The sequence below is a fragment of the Hemitrygon akajei genome, chromosome 18, assembly GCF_048418815.1.
Source record: "Hemitrygon akajei chromosome 18, sHemAka1.3, whole genome shotgun sequence".
Classification (NCBI taxonomy): Eukaryota; Metazoa; Chordata; class Chondrichthyes; order Myliobatiformes; family Dasyatidae; genus Hemitrygon; species Hemitrygon akajei.
In genome coordinates, this window is record NC_133141.1 from 33324558 (window position 1) to 33346098 (window position 21541).

Consider the following 21541-nt stretch of genomic DNA (forward strand, 5'->3'; position numbering starts at 1 on the left):
GACTGGGGTGGTAGAGTGAACCACAGGAGTGGGTTATTGAAGGGATCCAGAAAGAACAAAGTGCTCCGTGCAGTCCCAGCACACACTCCTAGGCTCAGAAGTACTCACTGGACACCATAGAGAATAATTGGGGCAACCATCTTCAGTCACCCAGAGACATAGGGCAATGTGGATCTTGGTGTTCATTATGGAACTAAGCAGAGATTTGGGAGGGGAGGTATGGCAGAAAGTTGAAGAGCAATCAGAACACTCCCCACTGCCATACTCCTCTCTTCCTTCCCCACCCCCCCCCCCACCCCCCCCCCCATGTCCCCCCCCCCATGTCCCCCCTCTTGCCTCACCTGTCACATTGGCTCAAGCCAGTGGACAACCAAGTGACCAATTGAAGCGATGATTTACAAACTTTTATAAACCAAAGAAAAGCCAAAAGTCACTACAAGGCAAAATCGTCCATTTATTAGAAACCAGTGTAGTAATTAACAGTTTTAAAATCCAGTCTTCAGAGCAAACTGCAGATGTCACAGCAACTGATGGCTCATGGGAGGGTTAGGTGAGAAAGTTGTACATCATGGCACCTCTAGAGTGGTTAAAAGTCTAATGGAGGTGTATCTAAACATGCAAAGGGTGGGGTGTAGAGAAATGGCACTTCTACAGCAGTTGAAGTCACACAAGGAGGGGGAGGGGTGGAGAGTAATGAGGGTAAGTGGAATAATAAAATGGGGGAATTGGAGATGGACAGATGAATAGAAGGGTCAGTTATAGGGAGGGAAGGGGGTAGGCAGCAATGATGCACCTTGAACTTGCACAGCTCCCTGGTCAGACTGAGATCACAGTTTATGTCTGGAGAGAGCAGGATGTTCTGAAGCAGATAAAAGGGCAGATAGTGAATGGTTGGGGCACAGAAGGGGAGTCAGGGCTGGGATTGCCCAGTACCTGGTCCCAGACCCTCATGAACAGGCCCCTGTGGAGCAAGGAGGGAGGGTGAAGACTGCTGGACCCACCACTCAGGCAGGTGAAGAGGTGTAACACGGTGCTGGGGGAGATGGGAGAAACAAGGATAGGGCAAGGCTGAGGAAGGAACAGGCAGCACATCCACCTTAAGCATCTCAATCATTCTGTTTAATGTTGCAGGAAAGGGGAGGGGGAGGAGAGGAAGGCGCTGTTTTATTCACTTCACTTGGAGTCATTCCTTTTCTTCTTCTCCTGGAAAAGACAAACCACAGGGTTGGTGTTTGTATGCCTGTGTAACAGGTCAAGTTCCACAGAACCCCACTGGTCAAACTTTGCCCTAATGACCTCTACCAAGCTGATGTTAAGGGACAGAAACAACATTCAGCCCACACTGGCCTCCTTGCCCAACTACACTAACACTTTTCCCCACATAAGCAGACTCTTCCATGAGATCAGAAGGCATTTGGTAAGGTGCCACACGAGACTGCTTAACAAGATAAAATCCTATGGTGTTACAGGAAATATACTGGCAAGCAGGAGGCAGTTAGTGGGAATTTTAAAAAACGGCCTTTTCTGGTTGGCAGCCAGTGACTAGTGATGTTCCTCAGGGGGTCAATATTGGGACCGCTACTTTTCACATTGTCAATGATTTGGATAATGGAATTGATGGCTTTGTGACAAAGTTTACATATGATATGAAGACAGGTGGAGGGGTAGGTAGTGCTGAGCATGCAATGTAATTGCAGCAGGACTTGGACAAACTGGCAGAATCGGAAAAAAGAGGCAGGTGGAATACAGTGTTGGGAAATGTATGATAATACATTTTGGTGAAAGGAACAATCGTCCGGACTATTATCCAAAAGGGGAGAAGGTTCAAACATCAGAGGTGCAAAGGAACTTGGGAGTCGTCCTGCAAGACTTCCAGGTTAATTTACAGGTAGAGTCTGTGGTAAAGAAGGCAAATGCAATGCTGGCATTTATTTCAATGTGAATAGAATATAAAAGCAAGGAGATAATGCTGAGGCTTTTAAGACATTAGTCAGGCCACAATTGGAATATTGTCAACTGTTTTGCGCCCCATATCTCAGGATGTGTTGTCATTAGAGAGGGTCCAGAGGAGGTTCACAAGGATTATTCTGGGAATGAAGGGGTTAACATATGAGGAGTGTTTGGGCCTGTACTCACTGGAATTTAGAAGAATGCAGGGGACCTGATTGAAACCTACTGAATGTTGACAGGAAACATGTTCTCCACATCCACCCTATGAGGGTGATTTAGAACTAGAAGGCACAACCTCAAAATAGAGGGGTGGGCCTTTTAGAACAGAGGTAAGGAGTAATTTTTTTTAGTAAGCCAGAGAGTGGTGAATCTGTGGAATGCTCTGCCACAGACTGTGGCGGAGGCCAGATCTGTGCGTATATTTAAGACAGAAGTTGATAGATTTCCAATTGATCAGGGCATCAACTGATATGGCGAGAAGGCAGCTGTATGGGGTTAAGGGTTAAGAAGGATCCCAGATCAGCCATGATGGAATGGTGGACTCAATGGGATGAATGGCCTAATTCTGCTCCTCTGTCTTAGTCTTTTGTGCTCCCAAATTTTTATGCCATGGACCCCAGGCTGGGAACCCGTGTTAGACCATTCCATAAAAGTAGAATTAGACCATTTGCCTCATCAACACTGCTCTACCATTCCATTATGGCTGAATTATCCCTCTCAACTCTATTCTCCCGTCTTCTTCCCATAACCTTTTGACACCCTTACTAATCGATAATCTATCAACCTCTGCTTTAAATACACCTAATGACTTGGCCTGCACAGCCACCTATGAAAATGAATTCCACAGATCCACCACCCCCTAGCTAAAGAAATTCCTCATCTCTGTTCTAAAGGGATGTCCTTCTATTCTGAGGCTGTATCCTCTGATCCTATATTCCCCCACTGTAGGTAATATCCTCTCCACATCCACTCTCGGCCTTTTAATTTTGATAGGTTCCATTTCCTGCCATTCAGTTGCCGTTTAAATGCTGTTTAATTTACACCCCAAAACTTTAAAGCTCTTATCAATGCTCGTATCACTGGGACACAGTTAGAGCAAGTTAGATGGGAGGTCGAGATCTCACCTTCTCATTCATGCCAAGTATCAACATGAGCTTTCTGAAAACTGCAATGAAGTCCAAGAACAGGTCCACACAGTGCCTGGGAGGGAGGGAGGCAGGCAGTTAAATGAGAGCAATTGACACCCCACTGACTTACACCCGCATTCACAGACAGCTTGGTCACAAGACCAAATCTGGATTACACTTCAGTCAGTGCAGCACACACCTCAGAGATAGGCACACGCACAATACAAACACACACCCTGGGCACAAAACACACATGGACATTGGAGTACACACTGTAGACATGACAGACACACATGCAGCAAACACATGTGTAAAGAACAGATACACCACACTTGACACACTCAAATCAGACAAACACAAATCCTGACCCAGCATCCTACAAATACAAGACCCACAGGATGACACTCACCATATGTAGTCCTTGTCCCCATGTTCTGCTTTCTCAATGATCAGCTGGGTGTCAAACAGGATAAAGCCACAGAAGACCAGGAGGCCAATGTACAGCTGTGCCTGGGAACAGAATCAGGGCTGGTTTCAATGGCAATAGAGTGGTGGGGGGTGTTCCCCAACCACTGACCTCCCTCCAAAACTTCAGGCCCCATGAACTGTCCAACCCCCAACCTCAAACCAACCCAGAGCTGCTTGTACCTGGAACAACAGGACCGATCCAAAGAAGAGATTGACCAGTGGCATGAAGCAGAGGACAGTGAGGAGCGACATCAGGGTACCTGGCAGCAAGAAAGGACCCAGATTAGAGCAGGACGGCAAGTTATTCCACCATCCCCACACTAAACCAGTGTGGAACAGGTTCCGCCCCACCCACCAGTAACTGGGCTATGATAACTTGTACACTGCCATCAAACACACTTTTACTTGAACACGAGGGCAGCTCATAGAACAAGATAGCACAGTACAAGCCCTTCAATCCACAATGTGCTGACCTTTTAACCTATTCTAAGACCAATCTAACCCTTCTCACCCAAATAATCCTGTTTTCTTTCATCCATGTACCTATCTAGGAGTCTCTTAAATGCCCCTAATGTATCTGCCTCTATCACCGTATATTCAGCATACCCACCACTGTGTGTAAAAAAAAAAAAAAAAATTACCTCTGATATCTCCCCCTCTACAACAATCACCTTAAAATTAGCTGTTTTCACCCTGGGAGAAAAGGAGCTGGCTATCTCTACTCTATGTACACTTCTCATCCTTCCTTGTTCCAGAAAAAAAATCTCCATAAATATATATAAAATTCTCCAGCTCACACCATGGGACATACTCTCTAGTTTAGGAAGCACCCTGGTAAATCTCTGAACCCCCTCTAAAGTTTCCACACACTTCATATAATGAGGCAATTAAAATTGAACGCAATACTCCTCCTAATGTGGTCTAACCAGGGTTTTAATCAAGCTGCAACATTACCTCACGGCGCTTGAACTCAATCCCAATTAATGAAGGCTAACACACTGCACGCCCTCTTAACCACCGTAACAACTTACAAGGCATCTTGGAGGGATTTATGGATGTAGATCCCAAGATCCCTCTGTACCTCCACACTACTAAGAATCCTGTCATTAACCCTGTAATCTGCCTTCAAGTTTGACCTTGCTGTGTGAATCACTTCTTCACACTTTACTGAATTGTATTCCATCTGCCCTTTCTGAACCCAGTTCTGTATCCTGTCAATGTCCCATGTAACCTATGATAACCTTCTACACTATCTACACCACCATCCTTGTCATCTGCAACGTACTAACCTACTCTTCTACTTTCTTGTGGAAGTCATTTATAAAAATCATAGGCTCAACCCGTCACTAAATTGTTCTGCAGTTACAGTTCAAAACTATCCATTTTTAGCAATTGATCCAATCGAAACTGTGCATTTATGAATTCCTTTATTTGTACAACTAAAGTTCAGGTGAAAGCTGTGGGCATGACCAACGGGACAGAGAACAAGGTGACACATCACAGCTGGCCCTTCACTAGACAGAGTACAAGAGTTAGGAGATGTTGCAGATGGACAAGGCCACCTTTGGAGTCCTGTGTACAGTTCTGGTCACCCTGTGACCAGAGGATGTCATTAAGCTGGAGAAGGTGCAGAAAAGGTTCACCAGGATGTTACATAATTAGAGGGCTTGAGTTGGGAGGAGAGACTGGACAGGCTGGGACTGTTTTCCCTGGAGCAAAGGAGGTTGAGGGGTAACTTGATAAAGGTTTATGAAACTATGAGGGACATAGATAGGTGCTTACATAGAACAGTAGAGCACAGAACAGATCCTTTGGCCCACAATGTGCCAACCTCTTAACCTACTCCAAGATCAATCTAACCGTTCCCTTCTAAATAGCCCTCCATTTTTCTATCATCCATGTGCCTATCTAAGAACCTCTTACATCTCCCTAATGTATCTGCTTCTACCACCACCCCGTATGGTGTTCCACATACTCAGCACTCTCAAAGAAAACCTGCCTCTGATATCCCTCCTATATTTTCCATTTTCTGTGCCTTGTGACCCTGTGACTATGATCACCCAGCCTGTCCAGGAGGTGGACAGACCCACATCCATTACCCACCACTAAAAATAATCTTCATTACAGGTCGCTGGCATGACACATAGTCCAAAGGTTTACAAGAATGATTTCGGGAATGGAAGGGTTAATGTATGAAGAACATGTGATGGCTCCAGGTTTGTGCTCTTTGAGGAATGAGTGGGAATCTCATTGAATGCTACCAAATCTTGAAAGGCCCAGGTAGAGTGGATGTGGAGAGGATGTTTCCTATAGTGGAGGAGTCTAGGACCAAAGGGCATAGCTTCAGAATACAAAAATGTCCATTTAGAACAGAGATGGAGAAATTTCTTTAGCCAGAGGGTGGTGAATCTGTGGAATTCACCACACCTGGAATACAGGTGGCTGGGGAAGTCAACTCATTGGGTATATTTAAGGTAGAGGTTGATAGGCTCTTGATTAGTAAGGTTGTCAAAGGTTAGGGGGAAAAAAGCAGGAGAATGGGGTTGAGAAGGAAAATAAATCAGCCATGAAAAATGGTAATACAGACTTGATGGGCCAAATGGTGTGATTCTGCTTCTATGTCTTGAGAATCACACACAGATGGGATTGAGAAAGGAATCAATCTCCCTCACAGCTGGGTCCTCACCACCAACCACTGACTCACTGACCCAGATTTGACTCTCAGCTCTGGTGGGACAGTCCAGGCATGGAGACAGCACACCACTGTATGGCACCAATGAGGTGCTACATGATTTCAGACAGAGACGAGGAGTCATTGTGGTGCACTCTGGATATTCCCAACCTCACAGAGGTCAGTCAATGTGCGGGACAATTGTTTGTAGGGGCTAGGGGTTAGGGAAAAGGATCACACCTGCCATGGATAGGGGGATAGACAGTGCTTAAGCATGGCACTGGTGAAAACACAACAGAAGCACTCACCTCCCAGAAAGAGGTAACTGCGCCGCTGGGCGTACAGGGCGCTGAGTGTGAAGCAGCAGAAGATCAATGCAGATACCATGAAGGCAGTTGGGATGATGCTGTAAAGGCAAGCAACACACTGAGGACTGCACTCAAAGCCCAAGGTGACAGGCAGTCGATGCTCCAAAAGCCATTCACGGTCACACCACTCCGTGTCTCCTGACCCACACCCCAGTCCCTGCACCCCTCTCCATCTCTCCTGACCCACACCCCTCTCCCAGTCCCCTGACCCACACCCCAGACCCTGCATCCCTCTCCATCTCTCCTGACCCACACCCCTCTCCGTCTCCTGACCCACACCCCTCTCCGTCTCCTGACCCACACCCCAGACCCTGCACCCCTCTCCATCTCTCCTGACCCACACCCCTCTCCGTCTCCTGACCCACACCCCAGACCCTGCACCCCTCTCCATCTCTCCTGACCCACACCCCTCTCCCAGTCTCCTGACCCACACCCCTCTCCATCTCTCCTGACCCACACCCCTCTCCCAGTCTCCTGACCCACACCCCTCTCCCAGTCTCCTGACCCACACCCCTCTCCATCTCTCCTGACCCACACCCCTCTCCCAGTCCCCTGACCCACACCCCTCTCCATCTCCCCTGACCCACACCCCTCTCCCAGTCCCCTGACCCACACCCCAGACCCTGCACCCCTCTCCATCTCTCCTGACCCACACCTCTCTCCCAGTCCCCTGACCCACACCCCAGACCCTGCACCCCTCTCCATCTCTCCTGACCCACACCCCTCTCCCAGTCTCCTGACCCACAACCTCAGTCCCTACACCCCTCTCCATCTCTCCTGACCCACACCCCTCTCCATCTCTCCTGACCCACACCCCAGACCCTGCACCCCTCTCCCAGTCCCCTGACCCACACCCCTCTTCCAGTCCCCTGACCCACACCCCAGACCCTGCACCCCTCTCCATCTCTCCTGACCCACACCCCTCTCCCAGTCCCCTGACCCACATCCCAGACCCTGCACCCCTCTCCATCTCTCCTGACCCACACCCCTCTCCATCTCTCCTGACCCACACCCCAGACCCTGCACCCCTCTCCATCTCTCCTGACCCACACCCCTCTCCCAGTCCCCTGACCCACACCCCAGACCCTGCACCCCTCTCCATCTCTCCTGACCCACACCCCTCTCCCAGTCTCCTGACCCACACCCCAGACCCTGCACCCCTCTCCCAGTCCCCTGACCCACACCCCAGTCCCAGCACCCCTCTCCATCTCTCCTGACCAACACCCCTCTCCCAGTCCCCTGACCCACACCCCAGACCCTGCACCCCTCTCCATCTCTTCTGACCCACACCCCTCTCCCAGTCTCCTGACCCACACCCCAGACCCTGCACCCCTCTCCCAGTCCCGACCCACACCCCAGTCCCAGCACCCCTCTCCATCTCTCCTGACCCACACCCCTCTCCCAGTCCCCTGACCCACACCCCAGACCCTGCACCCCTCTCCATCTCTCCTGACCCACACCCCTCTCCATGTCTCCTGACCCACAACCTCAGTCCCTACACCCTCTCCCAGTCTCCTGACCCTCACCCCAACCCAGATGCATTACCCATCCCTGGGCTCGACACAATCACTCAAGAAACTTACGATGGGTTGACCGAAATGACAAAATCCATCAGCGGGCCAAGACCAGTACCTGAAATGGGGGGGCAGGGAAGGAAAGAGAGAGGGGAGAGGATGAAATAGTCGAGCAACAGAATTCATTGTGCTTAACAATTATCACTAAGTAACCACCGGTGTCGAGAGCAGCCGTCAGACTGTCAACCCAGTTACGCAAGGACAACTCCAAGCGCTGCCCAGACCTGTGTTAAAAGTATTTCAAGGTCTGTTCACACAACAACCCTCCCCACCCCCAATCCTGTCAGCACAGTAGGCTGTACATGGATCCCTGCTCGGGAGCCACATAGGATCTGACACTCCACAGCACGTTGGTGAGACAATAAATCCACATCAAGCCTCCACTGGAAAATCTGTGAACCCCTCCCTCCACTGCACCACTTCCAGTCTCTGTGACACCCTCTCTCTCCTACACTTATCCTTGCCTCTGCAATATCCTCCCTCCTCTACGTCCCACATACCTATCACCCCTCCCCATCCATTTAAACTTCACCTGCCCCAAACCCCTCCCTGTCTCTGTAACCCCATCTCTGCCCATGCACTTTCCCACCTCTTCATCCTCCTTCAGCTGCCCCATACCCTGATATCTCGACATTTTTGCTGCCTTGCTTTCTGCAAAAAGGACTCTCCCTTGAACCTCTTACCTTCCAACTTTGGGTCTCATGTCCTGTCTCCTGATTTACTAACTCAATAGAAATTCTGTCTGATTCCTCCTCCTTTGGGGGGGGGGGGGGAGGCGAGAAGAGGATCCACCCCTTTTTACCTGTGGCGCAGGTGGTATTCCCCACCCACCAACGCATTCCCCGCCAGGCGCAAGCAAGGATTTGTGCTTCAGGCAATTACCTGTGAAGAAGGCGAAGGCAGACAGGATGCACAACCGCCGCTTTTCGTTCTCCGGGCTGTGAGGGGTGAATGCCAGCCAGGCGATGAGGCCCAGGGAGATCAGCGTAGAGAGCATCCCGCCCTGTAACAGCCACATCTCTGTCAGGTAACCCTTCACCGATTCTGGGGCTGTCTCACCCCCACCCCCACCCTAATCCACCCACCAGAGGGAGGTCCCATGTGAACCTAGCTGGTACTGGGATCAACCCACCTGGTCCTGGCAGTGAGAAGGAGGCAGGAGCCACAGACACCATGCTGATCATTGCTGCAGCTTACAACAGAAGAGGTAAATCAAGAACCCCCAGGGAGGGGAGCATCTCAACAGTACCAGAGACAGCAGTGGAACAGGGGGATTGAGAGGCCAGAGACCCCAGTGTTTTGGGGAGGGAGGATCCTGAAAAAGTGTGCAGGTTTTAGAGAGGGTGTCCTGATGGAGGAAGCAGAGACTCAGGGCATTGGGGAGGGAGGGGAGAATGGACATTGTTTTATTGCTGGGGAAGGAACAACATGACCAAGTGTCCTGTGTCATTCCAGCCTGTGTGATGAACCATTGGTTTATCTCTGGGAGAAGGATTATTTAGACTGTGCCCCAGCAGATGGTCATAGCACAATACAACGGCACTGGAGGAACTCAGCAAACTAAGACAGCATCAGTAGAAGAAAGTGGAGAGTTGATATTGTCCATTTTCCTCCACAGATGCTGCCTGACCCACCAAGTTCCTCCAGCATCTGTTGTATAGCTCCAGATTCCAGCATCTACAGTCTCTAGTGTCTCCACGATCAGGGCCATTTCTGGGAGAAGGACTAGAGCAAAAGCCCAGTAGGAACGACTATCGATTCCTCTCCCAGCGAGGAACCAAGCTGACCAGGAGTGACCAGTGGGAGAGGGAAAGTAAAGCAAATGTTGTGCCCCCCACCCCACCCTTACCTGGAAGAGCCTGGTAACCACATGGATATAGGCTCCAGCTGCTGCCAGGAACATGCAGATGGCCAGGCTGCAGTAGACTTTCTTCAGGTGTTGCTGTGTGGAGTATGATCTGCAAGGGAGCAGTAGGACAGGTATAATGCATTTCACATATTGGGGAGCACCAACACCAACAACTCTGGGATATAGTCCCATCCCAGTATTAATCTGAACTGTCTCTATTTTTCTCCCACACCCACTGCCACCGCCACACCACCCCGCTCACTCTGACCATCCCAAGTACCACTTACATCTGGGAGAACTTGAAAAGGCTGTCCAAGTTCAGGGTTCTGTCGAAGACATTCATCTTGCACTGGATTTACCCAAGCCGATTGCTCAGTCTAGACTTCTGAGATGGGGGCACCTGTGGGGGAGAACAGATGGGAAAAGTTAGGAACATGGACCATGTGCTACTCCTCACCCCTCTGTCCACTTACACCATACAGGTGTAACACTCCCCAAGCAGACCCAAGGCCCCAGACTGGGAGGCATCGCAACTTCACACCCCCCCCCCCCCCAACACACAAAAAAAAATCTACAGAGCGAACACAGAACAGGCCCTTCAGCCAAGCAGAACTAATTAAGCTAATTGTCTCTCATCCCTTCTACTTGCGCGTGATCCATTTTCCAGAGTCTGGCCTCAGGAGGGCAAGATCCAGAGCTTCACAGTCTCAGAGTCACTATCTTCCACGCCACCTCCCCCCACCCTAGAATCTGTTCTCAGTCTTCAGTGGCAGTTACTGAGCAGTTCTCCTCCTCCTCAATGTCAGTTTTCGAACCCCCTTGTAGGTTCCTTCCCCACCCGCAGCTCGAAGAAACTGATCAGAGCTTATCAAAGAAAAGATTTACAAAATAATTACGGTAGTCAGGGTCTTCGGTTCCAGGGTAGGTGAGCCGGGACCTAAAGGTCACAGGATTCCGCTGAGAGAGGAGTATAGGTCTGATTGCTTCACTTTCAACGAGGTGGGCTGTTAAACTGGACAGAATGCAGAAAAAATTCAAGAGGGCGTTACTGGGACTGGAGGGGTTGGATTATAAGGAGAGACTGGATAGGCTACACCCCTCCCCCCACTCCATTTGAGTGTAGGAATGGGGCTGAGGGGTGACTTAATAAAGGTTTATAAACTCAAAAGAGTTTTCACTGACAAATAACAGACACTTCAGGAATGTATACTTAGCCTACTGCTTTACACTCATGACTGTATGGCTAGATACAGCTCAAACGCCATCTATAAAATTCACCGATGAGACCACTGCTGTCAGCAGAATCTGAGATGGCTGTGAGAGGTGCACAGGACTGAGACAAATTCGGCTAGTTGAGTAGTGTCCTAACAACAACCTTGCACTCAACATCAGCAAGACCAAGGAATTTATTGTGGACTTCAGGAAGGAGAATTTGGGAGAACACACACCAGTACTTAATGAGGAGTCAGCTGTGGAAAAAGTGAGCAGGTTCAAATTCCTGGGAGGCAGCAGCTCAGAGAATCTATCCCAGGCCCAACATATTAATGCAATCACAAAGAAGGCATGACAGCAGCTATATTTCATTAGGAGCTTGAGGAGATTTGGTATGTACTGTGGAGAGCATCCTAACTCATTGCATTACTGTCGGGTATAGAAGTTCCAATGCACAAGATTGCAAGAGGGAACAGAGAGTTGTATACTCAGCCACTTCATCATGAACACAACCCTCCCCTCAAGAAGGCAGCACCCCATCCTGGGACATGCCCTCTTTTCATTACTACCATTAGGGTGAAAACAGAAGCCTGAAGATGCACATTCAACGATTCAAGAACAGTTTCTTCTCCTCTACCATCAGATTTCTGAATGATCCATGAACTACCTCACTATTCCTATTTTGCACTGTACTGCTGGCACAAAAAAACAAATTTCATAACATATGTCAGTAATAATAAACCTGATTCTGATTAGTTAAGGTGGATGGTCAGTCTTTCCCCCCCCCCCCCCCCCCCCCAGAAGTGGTGTCCAAAACCAGAAGGCATAGGTTCAAGGTGAGAAGGGAAAGAATTTAAAGGGGACCCATGGAGTAAACTTTTCCACACAAAGGGTGATGGGTGCATGGAACGAGCTGCAAGATGAGGTGATAGAGATGCGTACAAAGGTACTGGGACTAAAGCAAGGTAAGGGGGAATATGGACCAAGTGTAGTAAAGTACCATAGTCAGCATGGATGAGAGGGGTTGAAGGGCTTGTTTCTCTGTTGTACAATTCTATGAGCTTAGAACAGAGAGGCCAGCCATTTGGCCCTTCAAGCCCTGCTCTCCTGTCTCACAATGTCCAGGAATAATCTACCTCAGCACCATTTAGGGTCAAAAGTCAAAGCACTACAGCACAGAAAACAGGCCCATCTGGTCCATGATAAACTTTTTTTGCCTAGCCCCATCTACCCACACCTGGGCCATAGCCCTCCATACCCTTTCCTTCCAAACTGCTCTTAAATGTTACAATTGAACTCATCCACCACTTCCACAGGCAGCTCATTCCACATTCACATCACCCCAAGTGAAGTAATTCCCCTCAAATATTTCACCTTTCTCCCCAAGCCTATGAGTTCTAGCTCTCGTCTCACTTACCCTCAGTGGAAAAACCCAGCTTGCATTCATCCAATCTATACCCTTCATAATTTTGTACACCTTTATAAGATCTCCCCTCACTCTCCTATACTCCAAGGAATTTCCTGCACTATCTCCATATTCCTCAATATACATAGGTCTAGTCATCAGCTACAATGTTACAGCTATATAGGACCCTGGTCAGACCCCACTTGGAGTACTGGGCTCAGTTCTGGTCGCCTCACTACAGGAAGGATGTGGAAACCATAGAAAGGGTGCAGAGGAGATTTACAAGGCTGTTGCCTGGATTGGGGAGCATGCTTTATGAGGAGAGGTTGAGTGAACTCGGCCTTTTCTCCTTGGAGCGGTGGAGGATGAGAGGTGACCTGATAGAGGTGTATAAGATGATGAGAGGCATTGATCGCGTGGATAGTCAGAGGCTTTTTCCCAGGGCTGAAATGGTTGCCACAAGAGGACACAGGTTTAAGGTGCTGGGGAGTAGGTACAGAGGAGATGTCAGGAGTAAGTTTTTTTACTCAGAGAGTGGTGAGTGCATGGAATGGGCTCCCAGTAACGGTGGTAGAGGCGGATACGATAGGGTCTTTTAAGAGACTCCTGGATAGGTACATGAAGCTTAGAAAAACAGAGGGCTAAGGGTAACCCTGGGTAATTTCTAAAGTAAGTACAAGTTCGGCACATGTGCTGTAGGTTTCCTATGTTTCTATCTATGGTTTGAATGAACTCAGTGACTGAGCTCCACTAAGCCCTGGACGAGAGTTTCAAAGATTCACTGCACTCCATCCCCATCTCTGGGAGACGAAAATTCTCCACATCTCTGCTCTGAAAGGCCAACCCTTCAGTCTGAGAATGGGACTTCCCAGCGGGGAAATATCCTCCCCGCACCCAGCCTGCAGGGCTCCGTGACATTTTTAAATGAGATACAGTCAGAGGCTGAGGGGAGACCAAGGAGTTTTTAAAATAAGGCAGGATAAACAGAATCCTTCCCCAAGAGTTACAAATACCAGAGGACAGACATTAAGGTTAGTGTTGGGGGGGGGGGGGGGGGGGCATGGAGTTTAAAGGAGATGCGAGAAGTATGTATATACATACACATCCATTTAGAACAGAAATGAGAAGGAATGTGTTGAGAAGGAGAGGCTGGTGAACTGTGGAATTCATTACCATAGATGGTTGTGGAGGCTAAGTCATATTTACAGCAGAGCTTGATAGGTTTTTGACTAATCAGGGCGTCAAAGGTTATGAGGAGAAGGCAAGAGAATGTGGTTAAGGGGAAAATTGTCAGCCATGATGGAATGGCAGAGCAGACTTGGTGGACCAAATAGTCTAATTCTGCTCCTATGTCTTATGGTTTACCAGTGGTGGTGATGGAAGCATGCAGTTTGCTGGAGTTAATGAAGGGAATGGAGGGATATGGATGATACACAGGAGGATATTCAGTATAGACTGGCATCATGATCAACACAACATTGTGGGCCAAATGCCCTGTCCTGTTCTATATTCTAAAGTACAATTAATGTATCTATATTAAGAATAAAATATATTTTAAATTAACAAATCCCCTGGAAACCTCTTCATAGCCTCCAACCACCTATTCAGGAAACACAATAGACCATGAATATAGTGCACACATCTGAAATTCACTCCTACAAAACTGACTGACTGTGGAAAAGTGTGAGGTATAGAACTTAAAATTTGCTCTTTTGTATACAAAGTGTTGAACTAGTTTACCCAGGGCAAGGTTCACAATGGGAGGCCACTTGAGATTTGCATTAAAACTGAAATCAATCTCTTCTACTGATAAGAGTCAGAGTACGTAATACAACACGGAAACAGGCACTTTGGCCCAACTTCTCCATACTGGCCAAGGTGCTTGCATTTCACTCATATCCCCTCAATTTTTACCTACAATACAATATCCATCTCTAGATATTTAAGAATTCTTTTTTTTCTTCTTCTGCCTCCAACACATGCAGGACTCTCTTGCCTACAGATCACGCACCCACAGTAACGTTGAGGGGAAGTATTTCTCAAAGGAGCAAATCTCCACTTATGACATGGGAAGCAACAGGGAGACTGTTTTCTAGAAAGGCAACCCCTCCGTAACACTGCTACTGCGGTTCCCCGTCAGTCACAGCCTTCCAACCCACTGCCTCTGTTTGATCTGCGTCTCTGCACAGCTCTGTGGAGAGAAAGCACAGAAAGGAGCGTGGTCACTTGTAAAGCTCTGGAAGATTATAAATAGCAAAGCCGAGTGCTGACCAAGCAGAGATTTGGTGGCAGCAAACAGATGGGGTGGGCAGTGACCTCCCAGTGCACCTGCCACTGGGCCAGTGACCCTGCATGATGATGCAGAGGCATGAGAAGAAAGAATGACTTTCCCCACAGCTCGAGAAATGTCCCCATATCCCACAAGCACATGAAGCAATGGTGGTCTGGGTGTCCTGCATCGCTACAGAATGTGATTAGGAACGTTGGCTCTGAGACTATAGGGGATGGGTATCTTTCCACAATGCGTTGGCGAGCCCACAGATCCACTCCCCTTACTTCATAACAGAATGTACTCACATTGGGAGACAGAAACAATTCACCAGGAGAAAAGGGGTTATCCTCTGAGGAAAGGCTGGGGATGTGGGGGAGGGTTTCAGAGCTCAGGGTCCCAGACAGCTGAAGGAGGGGAGAAAAGGGGAGCCGGGGATGTGTAGGGAGCTCCAGAGCTCAGGAACCTGGTCACCTGAAGGAGGGGGCACACACACATATATGGGGAGGGGCGGCACACAGAGAGGAGATGGAGAGACGTTGGGAGAACAGTTCCTGAGTCAGATAGGTGACAACAGGTTAGCAATAAAAGCTAGGCTGAGATCCAAGGTTTAAAGGACTCAGAACCAGTAATGCGGACAGGCAAGAGCTACAGAGGGATCTGAATTCCAGAGGAGCAGGCTGTCAAGACCCATCTGGGTGTGAAGTGAATGAGTGTGCCGGCGGTGAATTGCTGGCTACTCTTGACCATATTACTCCTCTACTGCATCAACCCCAATAAGTGGGAGACCCCAGAGTAAAATCTTCTGATGGGGCACCATCTCCTATAATAAACAGTAGGGTCCGAAGTAGAACAGTCTGATGGGTACACATGTAGCTCTTTGAAGACCCATTATTTGCAAGACTCTCCCTGGTTACTCCAGCTGGGAACCTATGAGAAACCAAGACAGCAGGGGGATATGTAGGACTCACTCCTATAGGAAGAGACTGGGAGTAAATAGCAGGGATGGTTGAAGAACATGATAGGGGACAGAAGTGGGTGGGAGGAGAGGGGAGATGAGAGGAGGCACTGGGACCAGTACAGGTCAAAATGATAGGCTTGTAACTATTGCCTACGTGTCTCGCAATCAAAAGTACAGCCGGTGAGCTAACAGCCACACCCTCCTTATCTCTGCTTTGCAAGGATTCCTGTTTATGTTAATGGTGACACAACTGACACAAAGATGTCTGCTGGCTTCCCCTTCAGGTGAAGGGCCTCATACAAACCCCGGAACTTGAGGGACCCTTGAAAACATGGGAGGGGCATTGCGTGATAGCTTTTCACTCTGTTTCACGCTCCTGTACTAATCCCTCATCTCAGTGTCAAAATTGTCACCAGATTCACTGCTCTCTGGGCGAAGGAAGTTCCCCTTCCTCCAGATGCCAAATTCCCCTCCATCTCAGCTGCTTAATCCTCAAACCTCTGCTGCCCCACAAGTCTGCTGTGACTTTACCAAGGTCCCACAGAGCTGATGGTTCCCCAGGGTTAGTTCCTCTGTGTGCCCAAGTCACAGTGACCTGCCGAGCAGCCAGAGGGTCAAGGAGCGGCCAGCAGTAAACTCTCAATGGCAATCATTAACCTAGTGCTCCATATTTACAGGCCGATTACACAGAACAAACTGTGCAGTGCCATTACCAAACCATACCTGACATCAAGGAGACCACTTCTATGGGTGGGGGGTTTGTAGGGAATGGGGCAGTAGAAGGGGGAAGGACGGAAGCAGGGAAGGAGAGAGGCAGAAGTGCAAGGAAAGGAGGAGGGCGACAGAGAGGAGAGACAGTGGAAGGGCAAAGCAGCGATACACCTTTGCCCCATCACCAGCAGTTCAACACTGAAGGCTCAAACACATCCGAAAGCTGCCACAGGTTACACAGACCGAGTAGGAATTTCAGACAATGTAACCAACCAGCACCAGTGATTAACAGACCTGCAGCATCTGTCCAACTCAACAACCTAATCCCAGACCCTGCTGTGTAAACTGGGATTTCCCTCTGCCTGTGTTCCACCAACCCCTCAAACTATTCCCGACTTTCCCACAATGAGTTAGTGCCGCAGAGCATCTGCTGGATAGGCCAGGGAAAGTGTGATCCATCCGTTCCCTAGTCCATCCACCCATGCAGGGGAGCATAGCTGAAAAACTGCAGGACATGCAGTGATGCCACCCTGCACCCCCACCAGACAGGTTGCTGGGACCTGGGACAGACTGCAGCAATAGCCAGATCCAGCAGGAACTTGAGAAAAGGGAATCGAAAAGTGCCAGATGGCTGTGGGGAAAAGCGGAAGTCAAATGGAACACCACATCCAACAATCTAAACTTGGGTACTGGGTGTGTGGGTGAGGGCACACGAGTCGCCCTAGCTGTCGGGGGGGATAGGGTGGTAGAAGGGGGGTCCCCGGCTGTCAGGGGGGGTAGAAAGAGGGGGCCGCCGGCTGTCTGGGGAGGGGATGAGGGGGTGGTAGAAAGGGAGCCCCGGCTGTCGGGGGAGGGATGAGGGGGTAGAAAGGGGGCCCCGGCTGTCGGGGGGAGGGATGAGGGGGGTAGAAAGGGGGCCCAGGCTTGTCGGGGGAGGGCATGAGGGGGGTAGAAAGGGGGCCCCGGCTGTCGGGGGAGGGATGAGGGGGTAGAAAGGGGGCCCTAGAAAGGGGCCCGGCTGTCGGGGGGGGGGAGATGAGGGGTTAGAGAGAGGTACCCCAGCTGTGGTGGGGGTGGGATGAGGGAGTAGAAAGAGGGGGCCCCCGGCTGCCGGGGGGGATGATGGGGTATAGAAAGAGGTTGCCCCGGCTGTCAGGGGGGATGATGGGGTAGAAAGAGGTGCCCCGGCTGCCGGGGGATGAGGGGGTAGAAAGGGGGCCCCGGCTGTCAGGGGATGAGGGAGTAGAAAGGGGGCCCCGGCTGTCAGGGGAGGGATGAGGGGGTAGAAAAGGGGGCCCCGGCTGTCAGGGGATGAGGGAGTAGAAAGGGGGGGCCCCGGCTGTCAGGGGATGAGGGAAGTAGAAAGGGGGCCCGGCTGTCAGGGGATGAGGGAGTAGAAAGGGGGCCCCGCTGTCAGGGGAGGGATGAGGGGGGTAGAAAGGGGGCCCCCGGCTGTCGGGGGAGGGATGAGGGGTTAGAAAGGGGGGCCCCGGCTGTCGGGGGGAGGGATGAGGGAGTAGAAAGAGGGGGTCCCGGCTGCCGGGGGATGAGGGGAGTAGAAAGAGGGGCCCCGGCTGTCGGGGGGGATGAGGGAGTAGAAAGGGGGGGTCCCGGCTGCCGGGGGATGAGGGAGTAGAAAGAGGGGCCCCGGCTGCCGGGGGATGAGGGAGTAGAAAGAGGTGCCCCGGCTGCCGGGGGATGAGGGGGTAGAAAGGGGGCCCCGGCTGTTCAGGGGATGAGTGAGTAGAAAGGGGGCCCCCGGCTGTCCAGGGGATGAGGGAGTAGAAAGGGGGCCCCGGCTGTCAGGGGATGAGGGGGTAGAAAGGGGGCCCCGGCTTGTCGGGGGGAGGGAATGAGGGGGTAAGAAAGGGGGGCCCCGGCTGTCGGGGGAGGGATGAGGGGGGTAAGAAAGGAGGCCCCGGCTGTCAGGGGGAGGGATGAGGGGGTAGAAAGGGGGCCCCGGCTGTCGGGGGAGGGATAAGAGGGTAGAAAGGGGGGCCCCGGCTGTCGGGGGGGGGGGATGAGGGGGGTAGAAAGGGGGGCCCCGGCTGGTCGGTGGGGATGAGGGGGCAGAAAGGGGGCCCTCGGCTGTCGGGAGGGTGTTGAGAGGATAGAAAGAGGTGCCCCGGCTGTCGGGAGGGGGAGGGGAGGGGGCAGAAAGGGGGCCCTCGGCTGTCGGGGGGTTGAGGGATAGAAAGAGGTGCCCCGGCTGTCGGAGGGGGAGGTGAGGGGGTAGAAAGGGGGCCCCCGGCTGTCAGGGGGAGGGATAGAGGGGGTAGGAAAGGGGGGCCCCGGCTGTCGGGGGGGGGATGAGGGGGTAGAAGAAGGGGGCCCCGGCTTGTTCGGGGGGGGGATGAGGGGGGTAGAAAGGGGGGCCCCGGCTGTCGGGGGGGATGAGGGGGTAGAAAGAGGTGCCCCGGCTGTCGGGGGGGGATGAGGGGGTAGAAAGGGGGGCCCCGTCTGTCGGGGGGGGATGAGGGGGTAGAAAGAGGTGCCCCGGCTGTCGGTGGGGGGAGGGGAGGGGACAGAAACGGGGCCCCGGCTGTCGGGGGGGATGATGGGGTAGAAAGAGGTGCCCCGGCTGTCAGGGGGGATGATGGGGTAGAAAGAGGTGCCCCGGCTGCCGGGGGATGAGGGGGTAGAAAGGGGGCCCCGGCTGTCAGGGGATGAGGGAGTAGAAAGGGGGCCCCGGCTGTCAGGGGAGGATGATGAGGGGGTAGAAAGGGGGCCCCGGCTGTCAGGGGATGAGGGAGTAGAAAGGGGGGCCCCGGCTGTCAGGGGATGAGGGAGTAGAAAGGGGGCCCCGGCTGGTCAGGGGATGAGGGAGTAGAAAGGGGGGCCCCGGCTGTCAGGGGAGGGATGAGGGGAGTAGAAAGGGGGGCCCCCGGCTGTCGGGGGGAGGGGATGAGGGGGGTAGAAAAGGGGGCCCCCGGCTGTCGGGGGAGGGATGAGGGGGGTAGAAAGGGGGGCCCCGGCTGTCAGGGGGAGGGATGAGGGGGGTAGAAAGGGGGGCCCCGGCTGTCAGGGGGAGGGATGAGGGGGTAGAAAAGGGGGCCCCGGCTGTCGGGGGAGGGATGAGGGGGTAGAAAGGGGGGCCCCGGCTGTCGGGGGAGGGATGAGGGGGGTAGAAAGGGGGGCCCCGGCTGTCGGGGGAGGGATGAGGGGGTAGAAAGGGGGCCCCGGCTGTCGGTGGGGATGAGGGGGGCAGAAAGGGGGCCCTCGGCTGTCGGGAGGTGTTGAGAGGATAGAAAGAGGTGCCCCCCGGCTGTCGGAGGGGGAGGGGAGGGGGCAGAAAAGGGGGCCCTCGACTGTCGGGGGGTTGAGAGGATAGAAAGAGGTGCCCCGGCTGTCGGAGGGGGAGGTGAGGGGGGCAGAAAGGGGGCCCTCGGCTGTCGGGGAGGTGTTGAGAGGATAGAAAGAGGTGCCCCCCCGGCCTGTCGGAGGGGGGAGGGGAGGGGGCAGAAAGGGGGCCCTCGGCTGTCGGGGGGTTGAGGAGGATAGAAAGAGGTGCCCCGGCTGCCGGGGGGATGAGGGAAGTAGAAAGGGGGCCCCGGCTGTCAGGGGGAGGGATGAAGGGGGTTAGAGAAGGGGGCCCCCGGCTGTCGGGGGGGGGATGAGGGGGTAGAAGAAGGGGGCCCCGGCTGTCGGGGGGGATGAGGGGGGTAGAAAGGGGGCCCCGGCTGTCGGGGGGGATGAGGGGGTAGAAAGAGGTTGCCCCCCGGCTGTCGGGGGGGGGATGAGGGGGTAGAAAGGGGGGCCCCGTCTGTCGGGGGGGATGAGGGGGTAGAAAGAGGTGCCCCGGCTGTCGGCAGGGGGAGGGGAGGGGGCAGAAAGGGGGGCCCTCGGCTGTCGGGGGATTGAGAGGATAGAAAGAGGTGCCCCGGCTGTCGGAGGGGGAGGTGAGGGGGCAGAAAGGGGGGCCCCGGCTGTCGGGGGGTTGAGAGGATAGAAAGAGGTGCCCCGGCTGTCGGAGGGGGAGGGGAGGGGGGCAGAAAGGGGGCCCCGGCTTGTCGGGGGATTGAGAGGGATAGAAAGAGGTGCCCCGGCTGTCGGAGGGGGAGGTGAGGGGGCAGAAAGGGGGCCCTCGGCTGTCGGGGGGATTGAGAGGATAGAAAGAGGTGCCCCGGCTGTCGGAGGGGGAGGGGAGGGGGCAGAAAGGGGGCCCCGGCTGTCGGGGGATTGAGAGGATAGAAAGAGGTGCCCCGGCTGTCGGAGGGGGAGGTGAGGGGGCAGAAAGGGGGCCCTCGGCTGTCGGGGGATTGAGAGGATAGAAAGAGGGACCCCCGGCTGTCGGGGGGCGTTTCTCCCGACTGACGATCCTCCTTCCGCTTTCCCGCAACCTATTGCTGCTCACCCCTCAATCGCCAGCTCTGGCTTCCCCCCTCACTAGCTACCCCTCCTTCGCTCGATCTTCAGCTCTCACCTCACCTTACGGCCCGCTGCTCGCAACTCGACCCTCCGGTCTCGCCTCACGGCCCCTCTTCTCTAAATCCTCGGCCTCTCGTTTGACGACTACTGGACGATTCCCAGAAACGACCAACCTTCCGGAACCCGTGCTCAGACGCGTCACACTGGGAGGCGCGACACAGGCGGCGACGTCATGCGTGAGTTAGGGAGCGAACAGAAGCCTGTTAGGTGGGGGAGGGGCGGAGGGCAGCGCCGACACGTATTCTAATTAAGGCTGCGCGTGGTGGAGGAACGTTTTCAAATACGTAAACACTCCGGCGATGAAAAAAAATGCAGGTCAATATTCTTACTCTTAACGAATCATAAATACATGAAAGCTGATTATTATGATTAGGCGTCAGCCCCTCATAAATTCCGTATTATGCCGTCTAGGCGTAACCAAATAAACTGCGTAGGGAAATATGAAATATAACACCTCAAAGGACGGTTGCGCACGCTCAATGACGTCACACAGGCCAGCCAAGCAATCCGTTTTTGCCTTAAGGGCTAGATCCGACGGGCTGAATGGC

General features: G+C 52.6%; 1 protein-coding gene across 4 annotated transcripts; it reads right to left on the bottom strand.

The window, feature by feature from the left end:
* Positions 1-434: 434 nt before the first annotated feature.
* On the bottom strand, positions 435-21151 carry LOC140741278 (probable Bax inhibitor 1). Of its 4 annotated transcripts, none has more exons than XM_073071276.1 (11): positions 20994-21151; positions 10904-11019; positions 10295-10407; positions 10008-10116; positions 9041-9161; positions 8168-8216; positions 6525-6622; positions 3726-3805; positions 3487-3587; positions 3075-3150; positions 435-1203 (listed from the first exon to the last, which is right to left on the bottom strand). In XM_073071276.1, the coding sequence occupies exons 3-11, from the start codon at positions 10348-10350 to the stop codon at positions 1174-1176; spliced, it is 720 nt and encodes a 239-aa protein (XP_072927377.1). In that variant the 5' UTR covers positions 10351-10407; positions 10904-11019; positions 20994-21151; the 3' UTR covers positions 435-1173. The 4 variants fall into 4 exon arrangements, with proteins under 4 accessions (XP_072927377.1, XP_072927378.1, XP_072927379.1 ...); XM_073071277.1 differs by having other exon boundaries at positions 20989-21146; XM_073071278.1 differs by lacking the exon at positions 10904-11019 and having other exon boundaries at positions 20994-21147.
* Between the last annotated feature and the right edge of the window lie 390 nt (positions 21152-21541).